This window comes from Typopeltis vanoorti, chromosome 22 (assembly GCF_054136105.1).
Source record: "Typopeltis vanoorti isolate ZY-2024b chromosome 22, IOZ_Tvanoo_1.0, whole genome shotgun sequence".
Taxonomy (NCBI): Eukaryota; Metazoa; Arthropoda; class Arachnida; order Uropygi; family Thelyphonidae; genus Typopeltis; species Typopeltis vanoorti.
The window spans coordinates 99920307-99945887 of record NC_143570.1 but is presented as its reverse complement, the minus strand read 5'-3'; the positions used below and the strand labels follow the sequence as shown (position 1 = coordinate 99945887).

The window sequence follows — 25581 nt, the reverse complement described above, 5'->3', positions numbered from 1 at the left end:
GAACAGCGCAAACAATTTCTTGTACAGACAACTTCTACCAATTCCACTAAGTCAGAGAGTTATATCAGTACGTAATTTCAACATGTTGTTCCTTTGTAGCTCTGAATACAGTTGAACTGAAAACTGGAACAGTTTTACAAGTTTTTATAAAAGTTTCAAATACCAAATCTGGGTAAAATTCATCCTGTAATAATTGCATAATAATGTACTGACATCACATGATACTACTTATAATAATGAAGCCTCCATAGTTCAGTTGGTATGAAGCCCTTTATATAGAAAGATCTTGGTTCGAATCCTGTTTTTGTTACTTGTGTTCTGTTTGAGAGATAGTTCTTCAACCATGTATGCAGTGTTCCTCTTATACCTATTGAGTATAGTTTGTTGAGTAGTATGTCATGTTCAATTGTGTCAAATGCTTTAGTTAGGTCCAGCAGTATAAAGACGGCGTACTTGTTTTTGTCGAGAGTTTGTTCATTGTGTTGGTGATGTCTTCTAATAAAGTGATGGTGCTTTTTGTTTTCTGAAAGCCATATCGGTTTTGTGAGATGATGTTGTACTTCTGTAAGTAGTTCTGTAGTCTGGTGTGTGTTATTTTTTCTAGAATTTTTGAGATGACTGGTAGTGTAGCTATTGATCTGTAGTTCTGAGTATTGTTTCTTTTGCCATGTTTGTATATTGGCGTAATTACTGCAGTGTTTAGTTGTGTGTGGAATAATGCCTGTGTCGAATATTATGTTCACGAGTTTCAAAAGTATTGGATTTATTTGTTCAAAGTGTGTTATAAGGTCTGTGAGTCTTATTTTGTCTATTCCTGGAGTGGTCTTTGGTTTTAGTTGTAGGATTGCTTCTTTCAGTTCCTGTTTTGTTACAGGGTGGAAAAGACATCGTTTGTTGTTGACTTTGTGTTTGGTAGTTTTTTGTTGATCATTGGTAGTTTGTCTTTTTTGACTTGTGTGATATTGTTTGTGAAAGCATGGTTGAATGAGTCTGCTAGTTCTTCTTGGTTTGTGTCCTGTCCGAAGCTTTTTTTCAATAAAATCTTGTGCTGAAGTTTTTTTTTTTTTTTGAGTTACTAATTTGTTGAGTGTAGCCCATGTTTGCTTAATGTTGTCGTTATATTCCATGAATTTTTGAAAGTAGTAGCATCTTTTTTGTCCTACGAATTTTTGTTGTTAGTTGATTTCTTGTGTTTTTATATAAGGTTTGTAAATATGTGTTACTGGGTGACTTTTTAAGTTTTTTCCATAGCTTTTCTTTTACAGTAATACTGTTTAGTATGTCGTCATTTATCCATGGATTGTTGTCTGTTTGTCGCCTCGTTTGTGTAGGCTTTGTTGCTTTTTTGTATATTTCTGTGAACTTTAATTGAAAATTCTCATATAATGTTACAGGATCATTTATTTTAAGTAGGGAATTCCAGTCTGTATTTTTTACATGGTTATCGACAATGCTCTTTAGTATGATCGAGTTTTGTCGACTTTTGTGGTGGTGGGAGGGGGGGGGTAGGTAATGTAATAAAACAAAGTTGAGACAAAGTAGTGATTGGCAATTTTGACGTTAATTACTGATGATGTATATGTATGGATGGGAGCCCGTATGTTGATATGATCAATGCATGATTGTGTTAGTGAGTTATTGAGTATTTCTTCTCTTGTTGGGGAGTTAATGGTATGGTTTATGTTGTACTGACTTAGTATATCAAGATATGTGTTAGTGGTTGAAGAAGCATAGTCAAGAGTATTTATGTTAATGTCTCCTATTAGGATGAGCCTGTGTGTTGTACGGGGTTCGATGCTGCTTATCCATGTTTCTAACTCATGAAGAAAGCTGGGTGGATTATTATCTGGGGGTCTGTGTATTGTGTTTATTGTGTATTTAATACTATTGTGGCTATTTGTGATTTCCAAAATTAGTGTTTCTGCATGTTCCAAATGAGTTTGTTTTTCTGTCACATTGTATTTTTCTTTGATAAATCTCACAATACCACCTCTTCTTCTGTTTGGTCTACATAAGTTATAGGTTTGGTAATTGTAAGCGTAAATTTCTGTGTCGTTTATTGCAACTTCGGTCAGCATTAACGCATCTATGTTTATCATGATATAATTGAGCTGTGTTATCAATGTAAGCCAGTGTTTTTTAATTATTTTTTTGTTTGTGTGTACGTTGGTATTGGTGGAAATGTTGTCTGACCATTTCTTCAAAGAGTCAAAGACCAACGTACACACAAACAAAAAAAGAATGAAAAGTTAGTGTTTTATATTAGTTGGCTGTGTAAGTCGGATTCACTTGTAATTATATACTTGAGTGTTTTCTTTCTTTCTTTCTCATAAATATCTGTGGATTCTTAGTCCACAGGAACTTATAGTTTTTCTCTTTTTTTGTCTTCCTTGCTTGATATAAAATATTTTTGAAGTATATAGTCCAGTGTTCTGTTATATGGATTGGTGTTGGGAGTTTCTTATCAGTTAGGATTGTTGTTGTCAGCCTTGTTTTCTTGCTTGTTCCAAGAATGGAGTCTCTTCAGACTTCTGTTGGTAAAATGAGCGATGATTGGTGGTGGTCTCTCTTTGTTTTTTTTTGTGGGCATCGGTTAATAGAGGGGATATCTGTGGTTGCGATTTGAATTCCAATTTTGCTGCCGATCAGTTGCATTATGTTGCTTAAGTCTTCTGTATTTTCTGTAGTTATTCCCTCAATTTGAAGTTCTTTTTTTCTTTCTTTTTGTAGCATGTGCTCCATTTGACACTTGAGTGTGTTTACTTCTTTCCGCAATTCTTGATTTTTGCGTTGGAGTGTTTCTTGCGTTTCTATCGCTACCATTAATTTCGCCTTTATTTTTCTCACGGTTCCTAACATTTCTTCAGAGGTCTCGTTATTGAACTGTATGTAACGTTCCTACTCCTCAAATCTTTTGTTGATTTGTTCCCATGTGTGTATTTAGCAAGTCTTTTACCATGAGTTTAAAATGAATCAAGGTTATCTGTAATTTTAGGATCAGGAAGCAGCTTACCTTGATGTGCATCGTTACTTTTCTTTGGTGTCTGGTCTTTGTTCTTCATTTCTCACGGCATTGTTGACTGCTGCACTAATAAATATAATAATAATAATGCACCTACTATTAATAATAATAAGAGTTAATTGTAATAATAAGTGCCTTTAATTAGAAACATAAAGATTCCATGAGATGAATTATCCATGTCAATATATTGTTGCCAGTGATTGAACCATCCAGATTGATCATTATTAAAGTATTGCACTGTAATTTGCAAAATGCTGATATTCTGATGTGAAGGATAAAAAGATAAAATTGATAAACATGTCATGATGATAATTCCTCTTGAATTTCGTGAATGTGATGTTTTTGGCACAAAAAGGTGATGCTTTTTGCAATAAATTATTTTTCATATAGTTTTTTATGGTTAACTTTATGTGTGCATATTGTTGCTTTTATGATTTATAATATTTTTAAGGTGGGCACTATGGCTGCTTCTTCCTTACAGTATGGTGTCCGTTGACTTCTTTCCAAGCAGTGTATAAGGGGAATAACATACTAAGCTTCAACAGAATCACAAGTTAATCTATTAAAAACTTCAGTTGTTTTTTGATAAATAAATGTCACTGCACATGCCTGATAATTCATCAGAACTACAAATCATTTGATGAATTGTGATTTTTTGATGAATTATTGGTCTTCTGTGAATATTGCCTTTCAATAAATTGTGTTTTTGATTAATTGCTGATTGATAGATTGTTTTTTCGAGGAACTGTCTTTCAATTAATTTTTTTTTTTTTTTTCGTCTTTCAATAAATTGTTTTCAGTGAATTTTCTGGATACCTAATGAGGCATTAGGACTTGACATTCTAATGCTGTATGTCTTGAAGGAATGCAATGCTCTAGGGCAAGGTTTCCCAGAATTTTTTTCCTGTGGCTCGGTTGTTTTAATACTTCATCTTCGTGACCCACTAAAATTTTTATGGTTCAATAGATAAAACAGATTTGAATGTTCATAGAGTTTTCATTTATTATTATTATAATAAAAAAAGCATTTACTCTTCTTTTTCTTCTTCTTCATGTAGCTTCCTTAGTGAGAGGGTGCAGCACTATGTCCTTCCAGTTCTCTCTGTTGGTGGCTTTCCTTTTTGTTTCTGCATAGCCATGTGATCCTGTCCATGATCTTACATCTTCAAGCCATATCCTTCGTTTTTTACCTCTTGATCCTTTTCCCATAATTTTTCCTTCTAAAGCTGCTAGTATCCTCTGTCCTGCTGAACCTCTCAGTACATGTCCTGCCAATCTCATCTTTCTCTGGATCATTTCCTGTAATAAAGATCTCTGTGTTCTCATTCTCTGTAGGACATCTGCATTTGTCACATGTTCTGTCCATGGGATTTTCAGAGCTCTCCTATAGCACCACATTTCAAAGGCCATTATCTGTTGCCTTACTCTCTTCTTGAATATCCAGGTCTCACTTCCATATTTGAAAATTTACCACACTAATGTTCTTATCATTCTTTTCTTTGTCTCGATACTCACAGAACTTCTGAGCAGATCTTTATTTTTCCAGAGTGTATCTTTAGCTATGGCTGTTCATATTTTTATTTCTTTATCTTGCTTTCCATCTGCAGTAAAGTAGGTGCCTAAATATTTGTTATTCTGTTGTATATTCAATTTTCATATTGTTTATGAATATTTCTGGCTCAGATCTACTTTCTTTTGAGATTTTCTTAAATTTGGTCTTTTTTGCATTTATATGTAATCCAAATTCTTTACCTTCTTCAATTAGTAGCTGCAGTAATTTGATTAATTTGTTTCTGTTTTCTGCTATTAGAATGGTATCATCAGCATATCTGAGATTGTTGTATTTTATACCATTGGTACTAATTCCTATTTTTTGTTTATCAATCTCTTTCATCACTGTCTCGCTATAGATATTAAATAGATTTGGTGAAAGGATACAATCTTGTCTAACTCCTCTTTTTATTTTCACTACAGAAGTCTCATCGTTAAACAGCTGCATTTTCTGTTTGGTGTAAATCATTTTTATAATCTTATGTGATCTTCTATGTCTAATTTATCTAATATATTGAACATTTTATTATGTTTTACCCTGTCAAAAGCCTTCTGAAAGTTTATGAAGCATATGTAAATGTTCTTATTTCTTTCAAGTCATCTTTCTATTAGTATTTTTAGTTCCAGGATAGCATTAATGGTTCCCATTCCTCTTCTGAAGCCTTTCTGTTGTTCACTCAATTCACCGTTTATGGCTCTTTCAATTTGTTTGTTAACAATGGTTAAAATAATTTTAGATGCATGGGATATTAGGCTCACAGTTCTGTAATCCTCGCAATTTTGTGCATATGTTTCTTTGGAATTGGTATGCAGATAGATGTTGTAAAAACTTCAGGTAATTGTATTGTTTTATAGATGTCCTGAATGGATTCCACTAAATAGTTGTTTGCCAGTCAAAGCTTTCAGCAGCTCAGTCAGAATATTATCACACCCATTTACTCTTACAAAAATATAAAGAAATTAAACTAAAGCCAAGTAATTTATTAATGAGAAGTGATTCGGCCTGCGGCCCGGTTGCCACCGCGCAACCTTGCCATTAGTTGAGCTACTTTACCACGAACAAAGAGACTGTGAAATGGCGATGCAGACGTGGACGGAGCTCATTTTTCGTCTCTATTAATTAAATTATTTATTCATTAGTCCCAATTAAATGCTATTTACTTGTATTTTTAGAGTTTCATGAGAAAAAAGAAAACCCCAAAAAAAACACCTAGGTTTTCGAGAATTTTTTTAGGTGACCCGGCATTTAGCTTGCATGACCTGGTGCTGGGTCGTGACCTGCCATTTGGGAAACGCTGCTCTAGGGAATTAATGGCTCCATTTGTACATGAGTTTAACCTGTTTATGAGTCTTGTAACAGAGCAAGTTCCAAGGAGCAGAAAGTGGGAAAAATTGTTCCACATCACAAGGCAGCTGTTAGGGGAGGATAACACAGGGTTCAAATTATATGCCAATTTGCCTGTCTAGAATTATTGTTAAGATCTTAAAGAAGTTAGTAAGCATTAGGATTCAAAAATAGATTGATAATAGCTTTATTCTTTATATGGTCAGCATGTGTTTGTTATGGAATGGTCATGTTTTAACAGTTTGCATACATATTACAACAAGGTGGCAAATTCAGTGAATAAAGGGGATTCATATACAGTGGCGTACTTGAATTTTTTGAAGGCTTTTAATAGAGTGTCATATGACAAGCTGGTAGCTATACTGAAACAGAATGGATTAGATAACAGACATTGGGTTGGATAGCTGATTGGTCATCAGATAAGTAACAGCAGGTTGTGTATGGAGGAGTTGTATCCCAAGAGATGAAAGTCACTAGTGGAGTGCCACAGGAATCTGTTTGGGGGCTATTATTCTTTAACTTTTATGGTAATGACATTGGGATTGGTTTTTCTGGAGATGTGTGGCTGTTTGACAATGATGCAAAGTTCAGAAAAACTATGAGGTTGAGCAGATGTTGTAGCTTTGCAGGAGGATCCTAATAGACTGGAAGTGGGCAGGCGAGTGGAGTTATCAATTTAATGTTCCAAAGTACAAGGTTGGGATGTAATTAATAGAGAAATTTTGAAAGTGGTTCAAAGAGATGAAAGATCTGGGAGCGATTTTGGACAGAGACTAGAAGTTTAGGAATCACATTGCTAAAATTGTAAGAACATCCCAAAAGATTATGGCAATAATGAGGAGGATGGTTGACATGTGGAAGCATCGCGATTGTGGTTCACTTGTATAAGGCTTTGATCAGGCCACATAAAGACTACTGTGTGCCAGTGTCGAGTCTTTTGACTCCATGGAAATAAGATGTTAATAATAAAAAAAAGTTGTATATGGGATGTGGTGCTCCAAAAAGGAAGGTGACAAGTGGTGTATCAGAGGGTTCCATTCTAGGACCACTGTTGTATTTATATATCAGTAATATAGTTGATATAGTCTCATGGTGTGAGAGGAGATATTCAGTTCCTTTCTCCTGAATTAGATACTGAATTAGAAAGAGCAATGATGTTGTTGTAAGAGGATTTGAATAGGTTGTTGCTTTGGGCAGGAGAATAGTGATGTCACTTCAATGTTTCTAAGTGTGAAGGCATGCATTTTGGCTAGAGAAGATGGAATGAGGTTTAGTATATTGATGGAACTTTGCTCCAGGAGATTGAGAATGTGATGAACCTAGGTATCTTTGCAGATTTTTTTATTTATTTCGTATGATGATACAACGACTACAAGCCTCTTTTTTGGGGAAGAATTGCACCATCTCACTCCCACCCTATTTTTATCCAGGCTTGGGACTGGCATAGCTGACGAATCAGACCTATGGCTGGAGGGACCATCTTAAGTATTCCTGACTGTAATCCATGTGTATTCACAAGGCCAGTTTGCCTGTTCTGGGGGCAAAAAATCCGAGTTTCCGGGTGAAAAAACTCCCTACCTTCATGTGAGACTGGCTAACTCACCTTTCACCGAAATAGACCATATAAAGGTTCCTCGTGTCACAGATGGGAATCGAACCCAGGTCTTTCTGACCAAAGGGCTTCATCTATACTGACTGAGGTATGAAGGCTCTGATGGGGAATTAAAGTTCTGGAGGGGGGGGGAGGCATGCACAAGAAAGTCGTATAGGTTACCCAGAAAATTTTTGCTTTTATAAGATCCCTGACATGCACAGAGAAGAATGTAATAGTATTAGTCAATCAGGCGCTACATTTGAGTTCTCTGCACAGATCTGGTTACTTGACTATAGGGAAGCAATGGAGGGTGCTTAAAAATAACCAAGACTCTCAGGGTTCTGTAATGTTGGGTATGAGGACAGATGAAGGGAATGTGACCTGCATAGTTTGATAAATAGGAGGAAGAAAGGCGATATGATTGAGACATAAGTTGATGGAAAGAGTCTATTGCAGTGCATTGCTGGAATGGATGGTAAATGCTCCAACTCTGAATGTCTTCAAGCCAGGTCTGTGATGTCTGACCCCTGCAATGAATCTTCAGACTCCATGGAGACTTGAAAGTAATATTGATACTGTTGTTAGAAACAACCTGGCACCCTGGATTTTTTTTTTGAGCCTGCATATTTTGAAACATAAATAGTATATATACTTATATGCAGAGCAGAGAAGAAAAAAAATCTAGTTTCCAGGTTGCCTGAAAATGCAATCTTGGTGCCTCATTTTATATATACATTTAATTTTATTCATTAATATTAAAAAAAAAAAGGAAAATACAAAAATATAAAGCATCTATAACTAACATATTTTTTTGGCAGTTTGTTGTTTAAATGTTATTTTAAGTTGGCATCATGGTGTGTGTGTTCCTTATAAGAATATTGCACTTATGCTAGTGAAATATGCTATGGAAGGATTCAGGGCCTGTTTATTGTATTCTTTGTTATTTAATTGATAACACAAACTTTTTTTTTTTTTTATCAAAATGAATATTTAAATTTTTTTATTCAAAATGAATATTTTTTTATCAAAATGAATATATGCACAAGACTGTAAAAATTACAGAGGAATAAAGTTGATGTCCCACACAATGAAGATCCTAGAAAGGGTTCTTGATGGTAGATTGAGGAAGGAGGTGGAGATTGCAAGGGAACAATTTGGCTTCATGCCTGGTAGATCAACAACAGATGCTATCTTTGGGTTACGACAGATGATGGAAAAATATCGAGAGAAACAAAGAGAGCTACATCTGGTATTTATTGATTTGGAGAAAGCATACGATAGAGTGCCAAGACAAGAAGTCTGGAGGTGTCTGTGGGAGAAGAAGGTGCTGGAGAAATATGTCAGGTTGGTGCGGGAAATGTACAGAAATGTGAAGACAAGTGTTCGGACCTGTTTGGGACAGACAGAAAGTTTTCAAGTAACAGTTGGCTTGCATCAAAGGTCAGCATTAAGTCCATTTCTGTTTAATATTGTGATGGAGGTGGTAACAGAGGAGGTGAGAGAAGATGCACCTTGGACAATGTTGTATGCAGATGACATCTTGCTGTGTGTAGATTCAAGAGAAGAAGCGGAAACTAAACTGGAAAGATGGAGAAAAGTACTGGAAGAGAGAGGTATGAGACTGAGCAGAAGTAAGACAGAGTATATGTGTTGCGCAGTGGGCGGTGGCCAGGAGACAGATCTGGAGCTGGAAGGAAATATCATCAGGAAGGTGAGAGACTTTAGATACTTAGGTTCAACAGTGAAAGAGGATGGAAGAGCTGAGAAGGAAGTGGGATGCAGGATACAAGCAGGTTGGAGGAACTGGAGGGAGATGGCTGGAGTGTTATGCGATAAGAGGGTGCCGATCAATCTGAAAGGCAAAATTTATAGGACAGTAGTGAGGCCAGCTATGACATATGCTATAGAAACTGTGGCCCTGAGGAAAAATAACATCAGCAGGATGGAAGTAGCAGAGATGAGAATGCTTAGGTGGATGTGCGGTGTGACCAGAAAGGATCATCTGAGAAATGACTATGTCAGGGGAACAGTGAAAGTTACAAACTTAGGAGCGAAAATACAGGAGGCAAGGTTGAGATGGTTTGGTCATGTGATGAGGAGGGAGGACGAATATGTGGGAAGAAGGGTCATGCAGATGGATGTGCAAGGAAGGCGGAAGCGTGGGTGGCCAAAGAAGAGATGGAGGGAGCTGGTAGAAGAGGACTTGAAGATGAAGAACTTGGATGTGGTGACAGCCCAAGACAGGAAGGTGTGGAGGAGACTCATAACAAACAGTGACCCCACTTAAGTGGAAGAAGCTGCAGAAGAAGAAGAAGAAGATCAAAATGAATATTTAGTTTATTTTTTAAGCATTTGCAAACTGTTGTATATAAAAGAAAGGCAATGCAAATAGTTACTTTTGGAACCAGTTTAAGATTAAAGGTAGCTATATTTGGAATAATAATAAAGTAGATATAAAATGAATGCAGTTTTCAAAAGCAATATTTACAAGGCATTGCTCAGACCACTTTAAACATATAGATAGTTGTGTTAGAAAATAAATGGTTGACCACTGATTGAGCACCAAAAATATGAGAGTTAGAAAAATCATGAGAATATATAGATGTCTTAAACAACAGATCCATCTTTAAAATTAGGATATTAAAAAGAACTGGACATTATTGATAAGGTGCCATAATCATTAGAACAGAATGGGAGTTGTAAAATTATCAGATCAGGTGTTTGAAGCCAAACTGGCAGGGACAAGATCTAGAGGAAGACTAAAATGTACAAATGTTGAGAGTGACTTAGAAGAAAATAAGACAGGAAGATTGGAAGTTATCATATTGAAGGCGTTTTTATTACTGATCCTATACATAAGAGGTTGAATGCTGTATGTATGTATATATGTGTTGGATTGAGAAAGAAGTTTATTGACAGTTTTCTTGAAAAGCAGTAGGTTGTAATTGTTTGAAAGCACTTCATGAGGATGGAAGGCTGTTCCAGAGGATAAAAGTAGATGGAATAAAAGATGATGAGTAGAAGGCAGGTTCAGTGTGTGTTTGCAGTTGCACTGAAAAGGTATGCTGAACAGCTTCTGGTCTTGTTTTAATAGGCCCAACAGAACATGGCAGAATGATGGTTATCAGTTAATTGGAGCAGTGACCATGAAAGTACCTGTAGAACACACTGCTGAAACATTACATCTCTGAGATAAAGATTGAAGTGAATGTGTAAGGGAAGGATCATCTATGAGCCGAATTGCTCTCCTCTGGACAGGATTGAGAATTTTTTGGGAAGTTTTAGGTGCACTACCCCCAAATACTGAGCAGTATTCTCAAGTTTTATAGTTAGTAGCTGGGTGGGGTAAATAGCATGTTGAGCAGAAGAGGATGTTTAGTGTTTTAGATGCTAAGGAAACAATTAATATGATATGTTTATGCCAGTAGAGACTGGAGGTAAATGTTAGTCCCAGCAGAAACCTGGGGGGGGGGGGGGGTTGAAAGCAATAAAATGTCATAGCAAACAATAATATCAGTGCACCATTTTCCTCTTCCTCAAGCATATTTCATTTTTGTTTCCTCATTCACAGACACAGACAAAAAATAAATAAATAAAATGTATATACAGTATATATACTGCTGTCTAAAACCTAAGGATGAACACTATTTCTGAAGATGACAACCACAAATTCAGACGAATCAGCTTGTGGCAATTTGTATAACTCACAATTTCGAGTAGAAAGCGAGTACACATTCAAATTTTTGAATCGTGCACAAAGGAGTCATGTGGTACCACTTAACAGGATAATGGCAAAGGCTGACTAAGCAAAGCATGTTTGAAGGAAGCTCTTTTTTGTGAAGGAATAAAGTTGCATACTTGGATGTCTTGTAATGTTTCAGAAACATCATCTAGATTATGATGTTTAATGACTGATGGGACTATATATATAATATATATATAAGCTACTACTATGACTGATGAACGATATTGCAACAAGGTTCTTCGACATCATGTTCGATTGTTCATTGGTGCTGTTGGCAAAGAATTAATTTTTATGGATGACAGTGTCACACCACATTATACACAAGCAATGGAGAAACTTCAGGAGACAAAGCATATTAATCCAATTGAGTGGCCAGCATGCTCTCCAGAACTCAACGCCATAGAACACATTTTGGATGCATTAGGGAGATGCATTGCTGTTCAAAATTCCACTCCAGAAAACAAACAAGTTTTTATCCTTGCTCTGAAGAAGGAATGGGTCAGTTTGCATCAAGAACTTCTGAATCACTTGGTGCTAAGCATAGTATGACATTATGAGTGCTGCATTGCAGTTGGGTATAGACATATTCCATACTGAAATTTCTCTTCACATAGTTTTCTGTTAGCACTATATATTAATTCCTTAATTATGTCCTTAGGAAATTTGTAACTTTTGCCGAAAACATACTGCAGTTTAATTTGTACGATATTTATAACACATTTTTTGTGTAATATAATTTATTAGTATGCTAATAAATTTATGGCAGTAGTTATGAAAATTTTTTTTTAGATACAGGTAAAAATGTAATTTATTCTTAACTTTTGGACACCAGTGTGTGTGTGTGTGTGTGTGTGTGTGTGTGTGTGTGTGTGTGTGTGCGTGCGTGCGTGCGCGCGCGCGCGCGCGCAAGTACACCATCGATTCTGGAACCAAGGGTGCCTTAGTTCCAGAGCATTGCCAGATTAGCTGTTTTGCTAAACCAACTGAAGTCGTAATATTAATTCATCACTGCTCCTCTGATCCACTCATTATACTTGTCCTGTGTCTTTAAAGCACCAAGGGACTAGAAAACTCAGATAAATGAAATATAATAAAATAATACAGTGCAATTCTTTCATTGATTTTATCAGGATTCATTCAGAACAATGTAATTTCAGATTCCATATGTAATGAACAATAGGTGTTTCTTCATTAATGTTCATCCACTCACCAGATTTTTTTCATTCAGCCTACTTGCTGTACTCTAGGAAGCAGGTCCCCTAACACATTTTGCATACTCAAGCAACTCAACAACTCTTTCTCCTTTCCTTTGATGCATTAGAATCTGTAAAGTTATTGCCAACTTTTTCATCAAGAGAATTATCACACTTCAAGACAGACAATGCCAGCATTTCTTTAGTGGTAGATTCTTGCTCTCAGCCACTAGCAAGCAACCAATGCACTTCATTTATGTTAAATTTTTCACTGAAGTCTACAGACTTGCTAGCATTTATATCTAACAAATGTTATATGAAAAGTGAGAGATGTTGGTAATTTTAATGTAGCAGGTTTCTATTTATCCTAATGCACCTATTTACAAAATTTATTTACAAAATTAATTTACAAAAAACAACATTAAATAATTATGAAAATTATTTTAATTCTTTTATGTTGATTTTTGGTATTTACTCTGTTTCTGTTACAGATGGTAGCTCTGACTCTGCTAGTCCTAGTTCTTCTGCTCCTCAAACAGAAGACAGTCCTCCAAGTTCTCCAAGGGAGAAACATCATATAGGTACTTGTGATAGTAGCCCAGTGAGTGAATCCGGTGATGTTAATATTAAAGTAGAACCTGCAAGCCCAGTAAGTTAATGATGGCTATTAACAAATATAATTTTTGAAGCAAAACAGTCAAGTATAAATTATGGCACCTTGAATCTATGCATACACTGCAGATTTCTTTCAGTTATTATTATTATTATTATTATTCTGGACCAACATGGAGTAATAAGACTCATCGTGGAAGGTCCATCTTAAACAACACAGTCTATCACACCATTCCTTAAACTCATTCATTGTTTGTGCTCTCACTATCCTATTAAGCATTGCATTCTAAGGTCCAACTATACAAAAAAAACCATTTCTCACCCTCTTACTCACTACTTTCAGGCCTCTTGTCCTTGCTCCTTCCTTTTCAGCTAAACATATGAAAGAACTCCTCCACTGTCCACAATATAGCCACCCCTCAACAGTTGAAATGCCTCAATCATATCACCTCTCCTTCTATAGACCAAACTCTGCAGTTCGCGTATTCTCAGTCTGTCCTCATAGCTAACATTCTACAGTCTTGATGTTAGTTTTGCTATTTCTTGTAGTGTCTAGGATACCATAGTTTAGGGTTCCCATAATGTTTTACTAAAATCTGGGACATTCTGAAATTTTTACTTAAAAAACCTGGGACATTTTATAAAAAAACGGGACATGTTAAAAATTAAGAAAACCAAAAATAAAACTATTATATATGTTGCACTTTAAATTAAATACTTCTAGAAACATACATTAACACCACTTTAAATCCTCTTTAAAAAAGGATTATTAATCACAAACATATTTACTTAGAAAAATATTTATAGATTTATGGACCTGTTCAAGATTTATTTATTTTTTTTTTTTGATATTTGATCATAGAACTCAGCACAAGAGAAATTCTTAAAATATATCTTTACAATGATTAAAGCTTTTACTGTCTCAATTTTAAGTCTGTTTTTTTTTTTTTTTTTTCCATCTGTCCAGAGCGCATTTAATAATGAAAAAACACATGCAACAGCTGCATTAGTTCCTGGCAGTGCTAAACAAAAACTAACTACGCATTTAATACTCCCAGAATTTATACCCTGCTTTGTAAAATGAGCAAACATTTCACACCCTTATACACAACTCTTTAATATCACCAATCCAATTCACTAACCTGATATCCAAACCCATATGCTGTAACTTCATTTTCACCTGACCATGTGGCACCCTTTTTGATTTCACAAATACTTTTGTGAAATCAAAAAAATTGGCTGTATATGCCAATTTCCCTCATCAACTACTTATGTTACTTTATTATAGAATGTAATTAGATTACTTAAATAAGATTATCCCTTAACAAATCCTTGCTGACTCTCACAGGTAAGATTATCCTCATCTGTCTAATGCTATATACCAGTAATCTTCAACCTTTCACCTCCTGGAGGCTACATTCACTGCTGGAAAAACTTTGCGGGTTGCAGAGAAAACTGTTGACGTTTTTTTTTTTTTTTTTTTTTTTTTTTTTTTTAAGAGTTGATCAAATTACATCCTCAGCATTGGAGATGGAGGTAGGACAAAATACTTGAAAATGTACTAGTAAATAATAAAATTTAGGGAAATTGGATATATTGCATCCATTGAAAGATTACAGTGGTTAATAGATATACAAAACAAAAAATAATGATGTCCTATTTTTAGTATTACAATCCTTATTTTTGCTGTTAAGATACTGGATTTTCTACAGTCCTGTTTATAGTTGTTCTTAGGAACGTTCTGTGGGTCGAAGTGGGTCTTTGGGATTTTTAGACCATCATTATTGTTCAGATTGGGGGTGGTTGATAATAATCTCACATGCTTTAAATTTCCGTTCATACCATGTTTTAGTGCAATGTAGACAGCTAGTGCTTTTTCAGTCAATTCTGTGTAAGGAATTCAGGGCATGATCAGAAAGGCCAGCTTCACCATAATTATTATATTTAATGTGTCGTTTATGTTCTTTTTGTTTGATAGGAATTGTGTGTCCTGTTTCTCCTATATATGGTAAGTTGCAAGTACAATAAATCCGATATGCTCCAGGGTGGGCTAGTGGAGGGAGTGGGTCTTTGGATGAGTTGAGTAAGCTTTTTAATTTTGCAGGAGGTTTAAAGGTGGCTTTGAGGTTGTATTTTCGTAGTACTCTGTTTGTTTTGTCTGATGTTCCTTTAATGTAGGGAATGATTATAGTTTTGCTGTAGTCTGGTTTGTCTTTGTTTTTTATTGAGGTTTTGTAGAGAATTTTGTTAATAGTGTTTTGGCTCTATCCCTTTTTTTTGGAAAGTATTAAAGATAATTTTAAATCGTCTTTTAGTGCCTGTTCGTTGGAACAGATCATCTGCACCCTGTTTTTTAGCATGTTGATGACACCTAGTTTTTGTGTTGGGTGGTGGTAGGAGTTTATGTGTATATATTGTCTCGTATGTGTCGGTTTCCAGTAAACAGTAAAGGAAAGATTGCCAGAGGGAAGACGTGTGACAAGTGTATCCAGAAACGGAAGTGTGTTGTGTTTTTCAATTTCAATTGTGAATTATATGCATTTGTGTTGTTTGTTTAAGTGGCTAAGGAATGTGTCTAATGTTTGGCGGCCATGGGACCAGATCGAGAAAACATCATCAACATATCTAAGCCAGACATTGGCTTAGACATATGGGTTTTAAAGGGGAGGAACCTAAGGCAGGTTGCTCAAAATGTTCCATGTAAAAGTTAGCAATGGGGGGGATAATGGCGAGCCCGTGTACCTTCGTTTTGTAAGTAGAAGGCATTTTGCCATACAAAATAACCCGACCATAATACACGTGCAAAGAGTGCCGTGATATCTGGAGGGAATTTGTTCTGTAGGAGAGGGTTTGTGTCATTGATTGGGACGTTCGTGAAGAGGGCAGAGATGTCAAAACTTTCTAATAAATCATCTTTTTCTAATGTAATGTCTTTGATTGTGTTTATGAAGTGTTGTGTGCTTTTGATATATGTAAATTCCATAAATTTTTAAAATGAATGCTGATCACCGTGTAACTCTAAAAGAAAGGACTTCAAAGTTCATGACACACAATCTTAAAATATTATGCAAATTATCATTTGAAAGTCTTATTTACACTTTAATTTGTCTGTTTTTATTTTTGAAAATTATTTTGGTAGCGCATATTTTCCCAAAAATATGTGCTACCAAAAATGGAGAATAATACTTGCTTTGGATTGGACTCTTAAAATGTTGAACTATGATAACCATAGGCTATAATCACTTAAATATAAAGAGCCAATAGGCTTCATTTCGGCGATATAAACATTATTTAAATTAAGGGGATATTAAATCCCACATTGTTTTAAAACCGAATAAGAAACTCAAAGATTGGAATCGGAGAGTTTCATGCCGAATATAGTAAACTATAAAAGTATCGGCGATTAATAATATTCGTATTATTATTTTAATATTCTTTATAATCATCATCATCAAATTCCTGAACCCTATGGAGTGTACAGGATAATTATGATAGTACTACATGAAAAAGTTACACCATTACTAACTTCTGATCAACAATTTTCCTCCGAACTAATCTGTTATCTATCAAAACTCCAATGTTATTAGATCATATATTAATGTCATTTAAGGCGTATTTTTATTGTGTCAATCCATCTACATCTTGATCTTCCTCTGGGTCTTTTTCCTGCCAACCTGCGTGAGAACACTTGTTTGCTACTCTTTCCTCTCCCATTCTATTTAAGTGGCCATACCACTTGAGAATAGCTCCACTAACACATTTCTGAATGCGCTAACAATGGCGAGTTCTTTCCTAATATCCTAATATTTTAATGAGATACTTCCATTGATGCCATCCAATGACTTCATTAATCTTTCTCAGAACTCTCATATCAGAGGTCTCCAGTGTTTGATCAAGTTTTTTATTTCTAACCCAGCTCTCAGATCCAGTTAAAATTGGTTTGAACAGTGTCTTGTATACAGCTAATTTAGTGTTTTGACAAATTTCTTTCTTATTCCATATAAATTTATTCAGCTGACTTCCTACCATACCATACCAGCTTTAGTAATTCTGTTGTCTATTTCCGTATTCAATTTGCCATCTTCACTAAAAATTGTGCCTAAATAGATGAAATCTTTTACTTCATCAATAGGTTCACCAGGATACAGTTGAGGGTTTCAATGTTTCTGCCTATTTTCATTATCTTTGTCTTTTCATTGCTGATTTTAATACCATATTTATTACAAAAGTTATTCAATTTAGTGAGGGAATCTTGCAGACTTGTGCTGGATATATTCAGAAGTATAGCATCATTTGCATAACGTAAAGAGCAAAGATTAACATTGCCAATTTTGATATCGTATTTAATATCACTTTCCTTCATAATGTGATCCATATTGATAATAAATAACTGGAAATAATGTGCACCTTTGTTGCACACCTGATTTAACATCAAACCATCTTCCTGTAGCTTCTTCAGTTCTAACTGCTGACTTACAGCTTAAATAGGGACAATGTATTGCTCAATATAATGTTCCATTTACACCATATAATTGTAACGTTTTGAAGAGCTTTCCTCTTGGCACCTTGTCATATGTCTTTTCTAGATCAACAATCCTTGTTATATTCCCAAGATTTCTCAACTATTTGTCTTAAAGTGAAAATCTGATCCTGACAATCTCTATTTGGCTTGAATCCCGCTTGTTCTTCACCAAGCATCCCTACCACAATTATTTTTAACCATTTCTCGAGTATATTCGAATAAATCATACTAGGAACCCTTAGTAGGGGAAATATCTCTGTAATTCTCACATTCAGTTTTATTTCCCTTTTTTATAAATGGGTATTATGAGAGCTCTGCTCAAGTCATCCAGAATTCGACCTTCTGTGCAGACCTTTTGAATTATGCAATGTAGCCACTATAAAACTATTATACCTCCATATTTTCTGGTCGAATTTCATCTACTCCAGCTGCCTTTCCACATTTTAGGGTTTTGATGACTTTTTCTTCTTCAAATATGGAGATGTATTCCTGTTGGGAGTTTTCTGCCACTGTGCTGACACTGTTTGTTTCGTTTAGTAGTGTTTCAATGTAATTACTCCTTACATCTAGAATATCATTATCTTCAGTTTTCATGTCACCTTTATCACTTCTGATTCTTTTTACAGTACTTTTTCCTCTGTTTCTAATCTTTTTCAATAGTCCCAGAATATTTTGCACCTTTCTGATATTTATTTTCTATGTTCTTACCAAAGTCTTTCTGTGACTTTTGTTTAGCTAGTTTTAGAACAGTTCTTTGCTTTATTACATTTTTCTCTGTATTCTCTCAGAGCACAAGCTGACTTACTTGCCAGGAACTTTCGATATGATTTCATCTTTTCCTTGACTGCCTCTTTAACTTCCTGAGTCCACCATGGAGATGTAATTTTTCTATCCTTACTGATAACCAGCAAAGTTCCTCTCTCTCTCTGGCTGAATCAGTCAATGTTTTCTTGGATTTACTATTGAAACTCCAAAGGTTGGTCCTCATTTTCAAACTCTTTCTTTTTTTTCCTTCAATGATGTTTGTGTATTTGCATCTGCAGCTTTCCTCTGAAAGCTGCTCAACTTTGATTTGTTTTAAAACTTTCTTACACACTCTTTTTTTTTTTCAATATGAAATTCAATTTTATCATGCTCAAACAATATAGTGATCACTTCCTATTTAAAAACCTCTCTATACTCTTGTGTCCTGAACCAGTGGGAAAATATTGCTATGAACTATAACATAGTTGGTGAGACTTTGCTTATTTCTTGCATCTTCTCTCCATGTGAATTTGTGCTAATTTTTATGTTGGAACATGGTGTTAGTAATAACTAATCCACGTCATGAACAGAAATCCAGCAGGCAATTACCATTATTATTAGCTTTTTGCTTTTCTCAAAATTATCCCAAAAGATTTTTATGTCTGGTAATCATTTCCTACTCTGCTGTTTAGATAATCTTTATAATATTTAGGGTCCTAAGTTTAAATTATATAATTTATAGTGTACTTTCTGATATCTCTATGATATGTCCTACTCATGTTAAAAATTCCTTGGGTTACTTTGCTTTCATTTGCTGCCTTAACTACTCTCTTTTTGTCTGATAACTATTTCTGATCTCTTTGAATTTATCTCTAAATATTGATTTCATAAGTTTAATTACATATATGGTAAGATCATCTTCCTTGGAGAAAACAGTCTTCATAATTTAAACTAACTTCTGTTTTCTAACTTAGTTGATCAAGGTGCTGAAGTATCACTTACTGATGATCTAATGCAGAGTGTTCAGCTATTAGCTAGAATGCTAGATAGCTCTTATCATTCTGCCAACATCCTTGACCTATTCTTAACTAGCTTTTATGGTAATCCTATCCTATCCTTCTTATCTGTTCTAGGACTGGTTGAGTCCCTTCCTACTGAGACATTACTGGCATAATGCAGTCAGTTCACCACTCCTCCGCTGCATCCCCTAAGGGTGATATTCATGACTGTAATCCATGTGTATTCACGGGGCCAGTTCGCCTGCTTGCAGGATGAAAAAACACAGATAAACTGAGGGGGGGGGGCCCTGTCCACGAACAAGACCGGCTAACTTGGCTATGGCTGAGGAAGATCCTTGAGCTCCTCACGTCGTCTTCGACAGGAATCGAACTCCTTCCCCAGGCATATGGTTGCGAAGCGCATTGCCACTAGGCAAACTGCACAGACTTTATGGTAATAATAATAGAAATAGAAATTATTTATCTAAAAAATCTTTTAATGACTACAGAATTTTCACTCAAGTTTCTGGGATGTTAAAGAGAATAGAATAGCAATTACAAAGTAAGGATATGTTAGATTGTATGATGTTACAGTTCTGAGGAAAGCTTGATCTATAATGCTATTTGAGTTCAAAGTAAAACAAAAAACAGTTCAACTGAAAAAAAAAAAATAATAATAATAATAGTTAAGATAGTAATGAGGAATATTAAGTAACATCATCATCAAACACTGAAAAAATCTCAGGCAGTTCATTTTCTGTTTTAGATAAAAAGAGTTTTTCAACTTTCTTTCATTAAAGTTCATTAAAAAAAATGACATGACTGCAAGACCAGATTTAACACACTCGTGAATGGAATTTGATGTGATATTGATGCTTTTTCTTTGTACCAAAACAGATCTATCTGTTTTAAATTTCCTTGCCATATTTTGCTTTCATTTGCTGTCTTAACTGTTCTCCTAATTCTGATAATCATTTCTGATCTCTTTAATTTTATCTCTAAAAATTGATTTCATAAGTCTAATTACACATATGGTAAGAACATCTTTCTTGGAGAAAGCAGTCTTCATAATTTAAACTAGTTACTGTTTTCTAACTTCATAGATCAATTGCTGAAGTATCACTTAGCTATGATCTAATGCAAACTCTTCAGCTACCAGCTAGTGTTAGTTAGATAACTATCATCATTCTGGTATATGGCTTGGTGGAAAAGAAGAGGCAGTTGATCCTTTTGTGAGTGTAAAAAGGACACTTATTCTGAAACAGGATGGAAGGAGACCTGATGCAAAATACTTGATGAATTTACTTGATGCAAAAGCCTAGAGGTTTCTGACAGTCCTTTCTTTGTACATGTGTCTTCTCAAGGAGAATGAGTATTAAGGTCATAATTCTTTAATTCTAGATATGAAATGAAAGCTGTAACCATTAGAGAGGAAAGTAGAATTAATCAATATCAATTATTAAAGTATAGAGCCAAAAGGCTTCTATTTTGCACAATTAAGAGATTTATGTCATGAATCCATCTATAATTTATAGCTAAATAAAATATGGATGGATCCATGGTATCCTTCATTTGAATAATTAACATCGGTTCTTATTCCAGAGGAGATTCTGTAGAGAATAATGTGTGCACGCATAATGAACCAGTGTTCGCATAATTCCAGACTTCATTTCCCAGATGTTCTTTGCCTAAGACAGCCCAATGGGAGTCTGCAGTTTATCTATAGAAAGAAAGCAAACTAACAGAGTTTGATTATGTTGATGCCGCTTCACATCATTGTCCTTCTTAGAAATCTGGAATTAACAAAATGTTAGTTCATTATGCATACATTATTTTCTACAGTGTCCTCTGAAACCAGAACTAATTATAATTAACTCTACTTTCCTTTCGGGCTACCACTCTGAACTCATATCTGAAATAATGAGCCGCCTTGGCCTTAATCCTTGTTCTCCTCAGCAAGACTCTTCAAGAGTTTCTAAACTTTGTCAGAAGTTTATCAGAAAACTCTCTAGACTACTGCATTAAATAAATCTTCAAATCTTGTTCCATTCTGTTCACAAGTTGCTGTATTTTTCCTTATATAGAACAATACTTTTTTTCTAAAATTTTTAGACCAAAAATTGGGGGTCGCCTTATACACGGGGGGGGGTGACCGTTGAGACTCCACGGTTGCCGTGGCAAAACTGCCAGTACCTTGTCTCCGCGAACAGGCTTCCACTAATCACTAGCCTTTGTTAACTCTGTCAATTGACATCATTAATGGCTGATTCTGAATGAACCAATAAGAACTCTGAAAGCATTCATATGTCTGCAACTCATTGGCAGGGTAAGTTAATGCATTAATGATATTTTGAGCACTAGCTCATAAAAATGTCTGAAAATAAAAAACAATTGTCATATTCTTCAAAATTCAAGTTAAAAGTCATCAATTAAATAAAGCTTCAGAGAGACAGTTTGGACCTCCTCCCACTGAGTGTATGATTAGACAGTAGAGAAAACAGGAAGAACGACTACTCAAGATACCAAAAAAGAAGTGGGCCTTAACAGGAAAACCAGCAAAATGGATAAACTTGGAGCAGAGGCTTAAGACTTGGATTATGGAGCAGTGTCAGAGTGGGATATGTGTGTCAACCTAGCTTATTCAATATGAGGCAAAAAGGTTTGCAAGAGAAATGAACATTGTTGATTTCACAGGAAAGGCAAAATGGTGCTTCAACTTCATGAGGAGAGAAGTGTTGGCCATGAGAACATGAACCAAGTTAGTCCAGAAAATGCATCTTAAATGCATCCCTAAAAATACATCTTAGTATATATCTTAAAAATATTACCTAATTACTAAATATACTTTGAATATTTTAAACAATATCAAATGTGTTCTGTTTTGTTTAAAATATTGATTTCTTAATTTTGGGTTCGAAAAAGTAGGGTTTGTCTTATACACAGAAAAATATGGTAGCTACTTTTTGTTGCACTGTGCAAAGGATCAGTTTCCTTCTCTTTCTCATCTAGGAGTACTACGAGTGTGCATGAAGTCTTTTTTATTTTGCATTAGTACACTTAAAAGTGTATCAAGATTATATTAAATTCCATGAATTTGATAGTCTGATCTTACCATTTACTCCATTCCCTTCCAGATTAATTACAAGGAGCACAAATTCTTTACCAGAGAAAAATAGTTTCTTTTACTATTTTATAAATAATGTATCAAAATAGAGGCTCTGATTCAAGTCATAACTTCTTTCGAGAAAAAAAAAATTGATATCTGAACCTTCTGTATCCTTGAGACAGAAGACAAAACTTTCTGTTTTATGTTTCTTCCAACATTGAAATAGAACATCTACTTAATATCTCCTTTTATTTACTATTCACTTTTTGACAGTCTTACTTTTCCAGTCTAAGGATTCACTTTGCTAAGATTCCCTTTTCAGAATCCTCTGTTAATATCTTCCAGCTGTTAAGTTTTCAAAAACTTAACAGCTGGAAGATATTCATAATTTTCATAACAAAAGTGATGAAAATCCCATTTCACACAGGTAGGTGGTGGCAAATGGGATTTTCATCACTTTGCACATAAAAACAAAAGCCAGAAATCGGTTAAATGCAAGTGATGACTTACACGTGACTCTTTCAAAAAAGGAGCCTTGCTTCAAAAATATTATTATGAATAAACAACAACAACATAGCCATTAAAAATTGCAGTTTTTCAAATTCCATTTGAATACGTGCATTGGCTCTTATTTCAATAAGATCATCTTTTATTAAATAGCTGTCGCCCTTCGAATCTGGGTCAAAATTTAGAAACTTCTCTCGCACCCCAGGGATGCACACACCCCAGGTTAAGAACCACTGAACTAGTAGAACTGATAGTTCAGCGGTTCCAAAAACAGGAAATTCTAAACTGATAGTTTAGAATTTCCTTCAGACATTGTAAAAGTATTTGATTTTACCGTTAAAAACAAGTTGTATCAACAAATTGAAGGAATAGCAATGGGCAATCTTCTTTCTCCTGCTATCGCCAACTTCTTTATGGAGCACTTTGAACAATGTATTTTTAGCAACATTTCTCCTAGACCTACTCATTGGTTCAGATATGTTCATGACATTTTTGCTATCCGGAATGGCCCTTCTGATGAACTACAACAGTTTCTCTCTACGTTAAATGCACTTCATCCAAGGATCTAGTTCACCCTAGAAGTAGAATCAAATAAGCAATTAGCCTTTTTAGATCTTTTAATTCTTTGCAAATCAGATGGCAACTTACATTTCTCAGTCTATAGAAAGAAGACTCATACAGGCTATTATATCCATGCTGAATCTCATCACCATCCCAGTCAAAAGGCAGGAACTATTAAAACACTGGTTCATTGGGCCCATTCCTTATGTTCTTCGTGACGATCTTTTGCAGTTCTTTTTGTGACGATCTGTCACAAAAAGAACTGCAATATATTATTTCCTCCTTTTTATCTAATGGATATAAGAATACCTTCATCAAAAGAGCTTTGAGTAGTTTTAATATGTCTTCCTCTTCAAATACAGAAGAAATAATGTGCATTTCTATCCCCTATGTGCAAGGCATTGATGAACACACAGAAAAGTTTTTAAAACTACTAAATATTTTTGTTGCCTTTCGACCTTTCAAAAGGTACCAAAAAGGTGGAGAAAAATCTCCACCTTTCTCACTTCTTCAAAGGACAAGCTTCCACATCTTAGTTATCCAGGAGTCTACCAGATTCCTTGCTCTTGTGGATTATCTTATTTCTGACAAACAGGAAGACCTATATTTATTTGGCTAGAAGAACACCAGTCTTATATTCAATACCTTGAACCTGAACAGTCTGAACTTGCAGAACATGCCATCATCACTAGACATAGAGTTCATTGGAATAAGACAAGAGTCCTTCACAAAAGTCGGTTGCTCATGGAATGGCTTTATAAAGAAACATTTGAAACTTTTCTTCACTCTCCTAACTTAAACAGATCCGATGGTTTACGTCTATCCCCTTTATGGGGGATAGTACTTTATAAATCAGCTAATCTTTTCTAACTTTTTAATTGTATATGTATATATTCTGAACATTCATTTTTACTCGGTAGAAAATATTATAAATTATTTTAAATGACTGATACCGAGAGAGAGGAAGAGATGACATGGTTTATTTAAAAAGATACTACTAGTTTACTAGTTTCGTTGAATGGATCAACTTCTTTAGGTATCACAATCAAAGAAATATACAAAAAATAACAGAGACTTAAATATTGCATTAACAGTACTAGTCCAAAAAAACAGTAGTACATTTTGAAAACAGTAATGTGAGTTTGAGTTCCAAATACAAGTTGACTACGTGCTGTCACAAGTGTGCCAGTATCAATGTGTGCATCAGAAAGATTGAAACTTATATTGGAAAATAGAGTTGAATGACAAACCGAGAATTAGGTAAAATAAAGGGGGGGTTTAATAGTAAAACATGACTAGTTTCGGCTTATAACAGCCTTCATCAGGTGACATTATTAAAGAAAAGAAAAGAAAAAACACTAAACACTGAAGGTTAAATAAACTATGAACAACATAGAGAGTCTCTATACATAATTAGCATGAAAACGTTGTAGTTGTATTTAAAGCTGTTTTCGTTTGTTGCATATTGTTGGGAGAGTGCGTGCTTGCAGCATCACATGAACGCCAGTACATGATTACAGCTGAATGGCTATCTGGGATGTTGTAGCTGAAGTTATTAATTAGATGTTCAAAGTTGAGGATGATTTCCCTAGATTCTATGATTTTTCTCTCCAATTCATCATGGCAACAAAAGATGTTAGTGGATCCTATTTTACAATATGTATTTCAACCGAGTCAATGAATCGTCATACATACATATATATATATATACACTGTATAAGACGCACATTTTTTCTTCAAAAATAGGTCTGAAAAACAGGGCGCGTCTTATACGCTGATATTCAGTTTTTTATTGCTTTCATTTCTGGAAATTTTCTGTGTTCCGAGTTATGCGATTTCTTTCTTGTTTCCTTGCAGTGTGTGAGAGCATTCCAGTTACGTAGAGTTCAGTGGATGCCAATGAGCTGTCATAGACGATAACAGCTGTGTTCCTGTTCGTTTAAACTTTCCAGTTGTTGTCACAGTTGTTGTGAATGGTGATAAATTTCTGCCGTTAAATTTTCAATAAATTTCTTGGCAAATTATGGCTGAAAAACCTCGGCATTCCTACAATATTGCATACAAGCTACTTGTGATTGCGT

General features: G+C 34.9%; 1 protein-coding gene across 5 annotated transcripts in view; it reads left to right on the top strand.

The window, feature by feature from the left end:
* Nucleotides 1-25581, top strand: part of LOC150094589 (nuclear receptor subfamily 2 group C member 2-like) — an 808056-nt gene that overhangs the window by 335176 nt on the left and 447299 nt on the right. For all 5 annotated transcript variants that reach the window (XM_090412047.1, XM_090412048.1, XM_090412044.1 and 2 more), the window contains one exon: nucleotides 12942-13099. In XM_090412047.1, the coding sequence (XP_090268173.1) occupies nucleotides 12942-13099 (158 nt within the window). The remainder of the gene's footprint in view (nucleotides 1-12941; nucleotides 13100-25581) is intronic.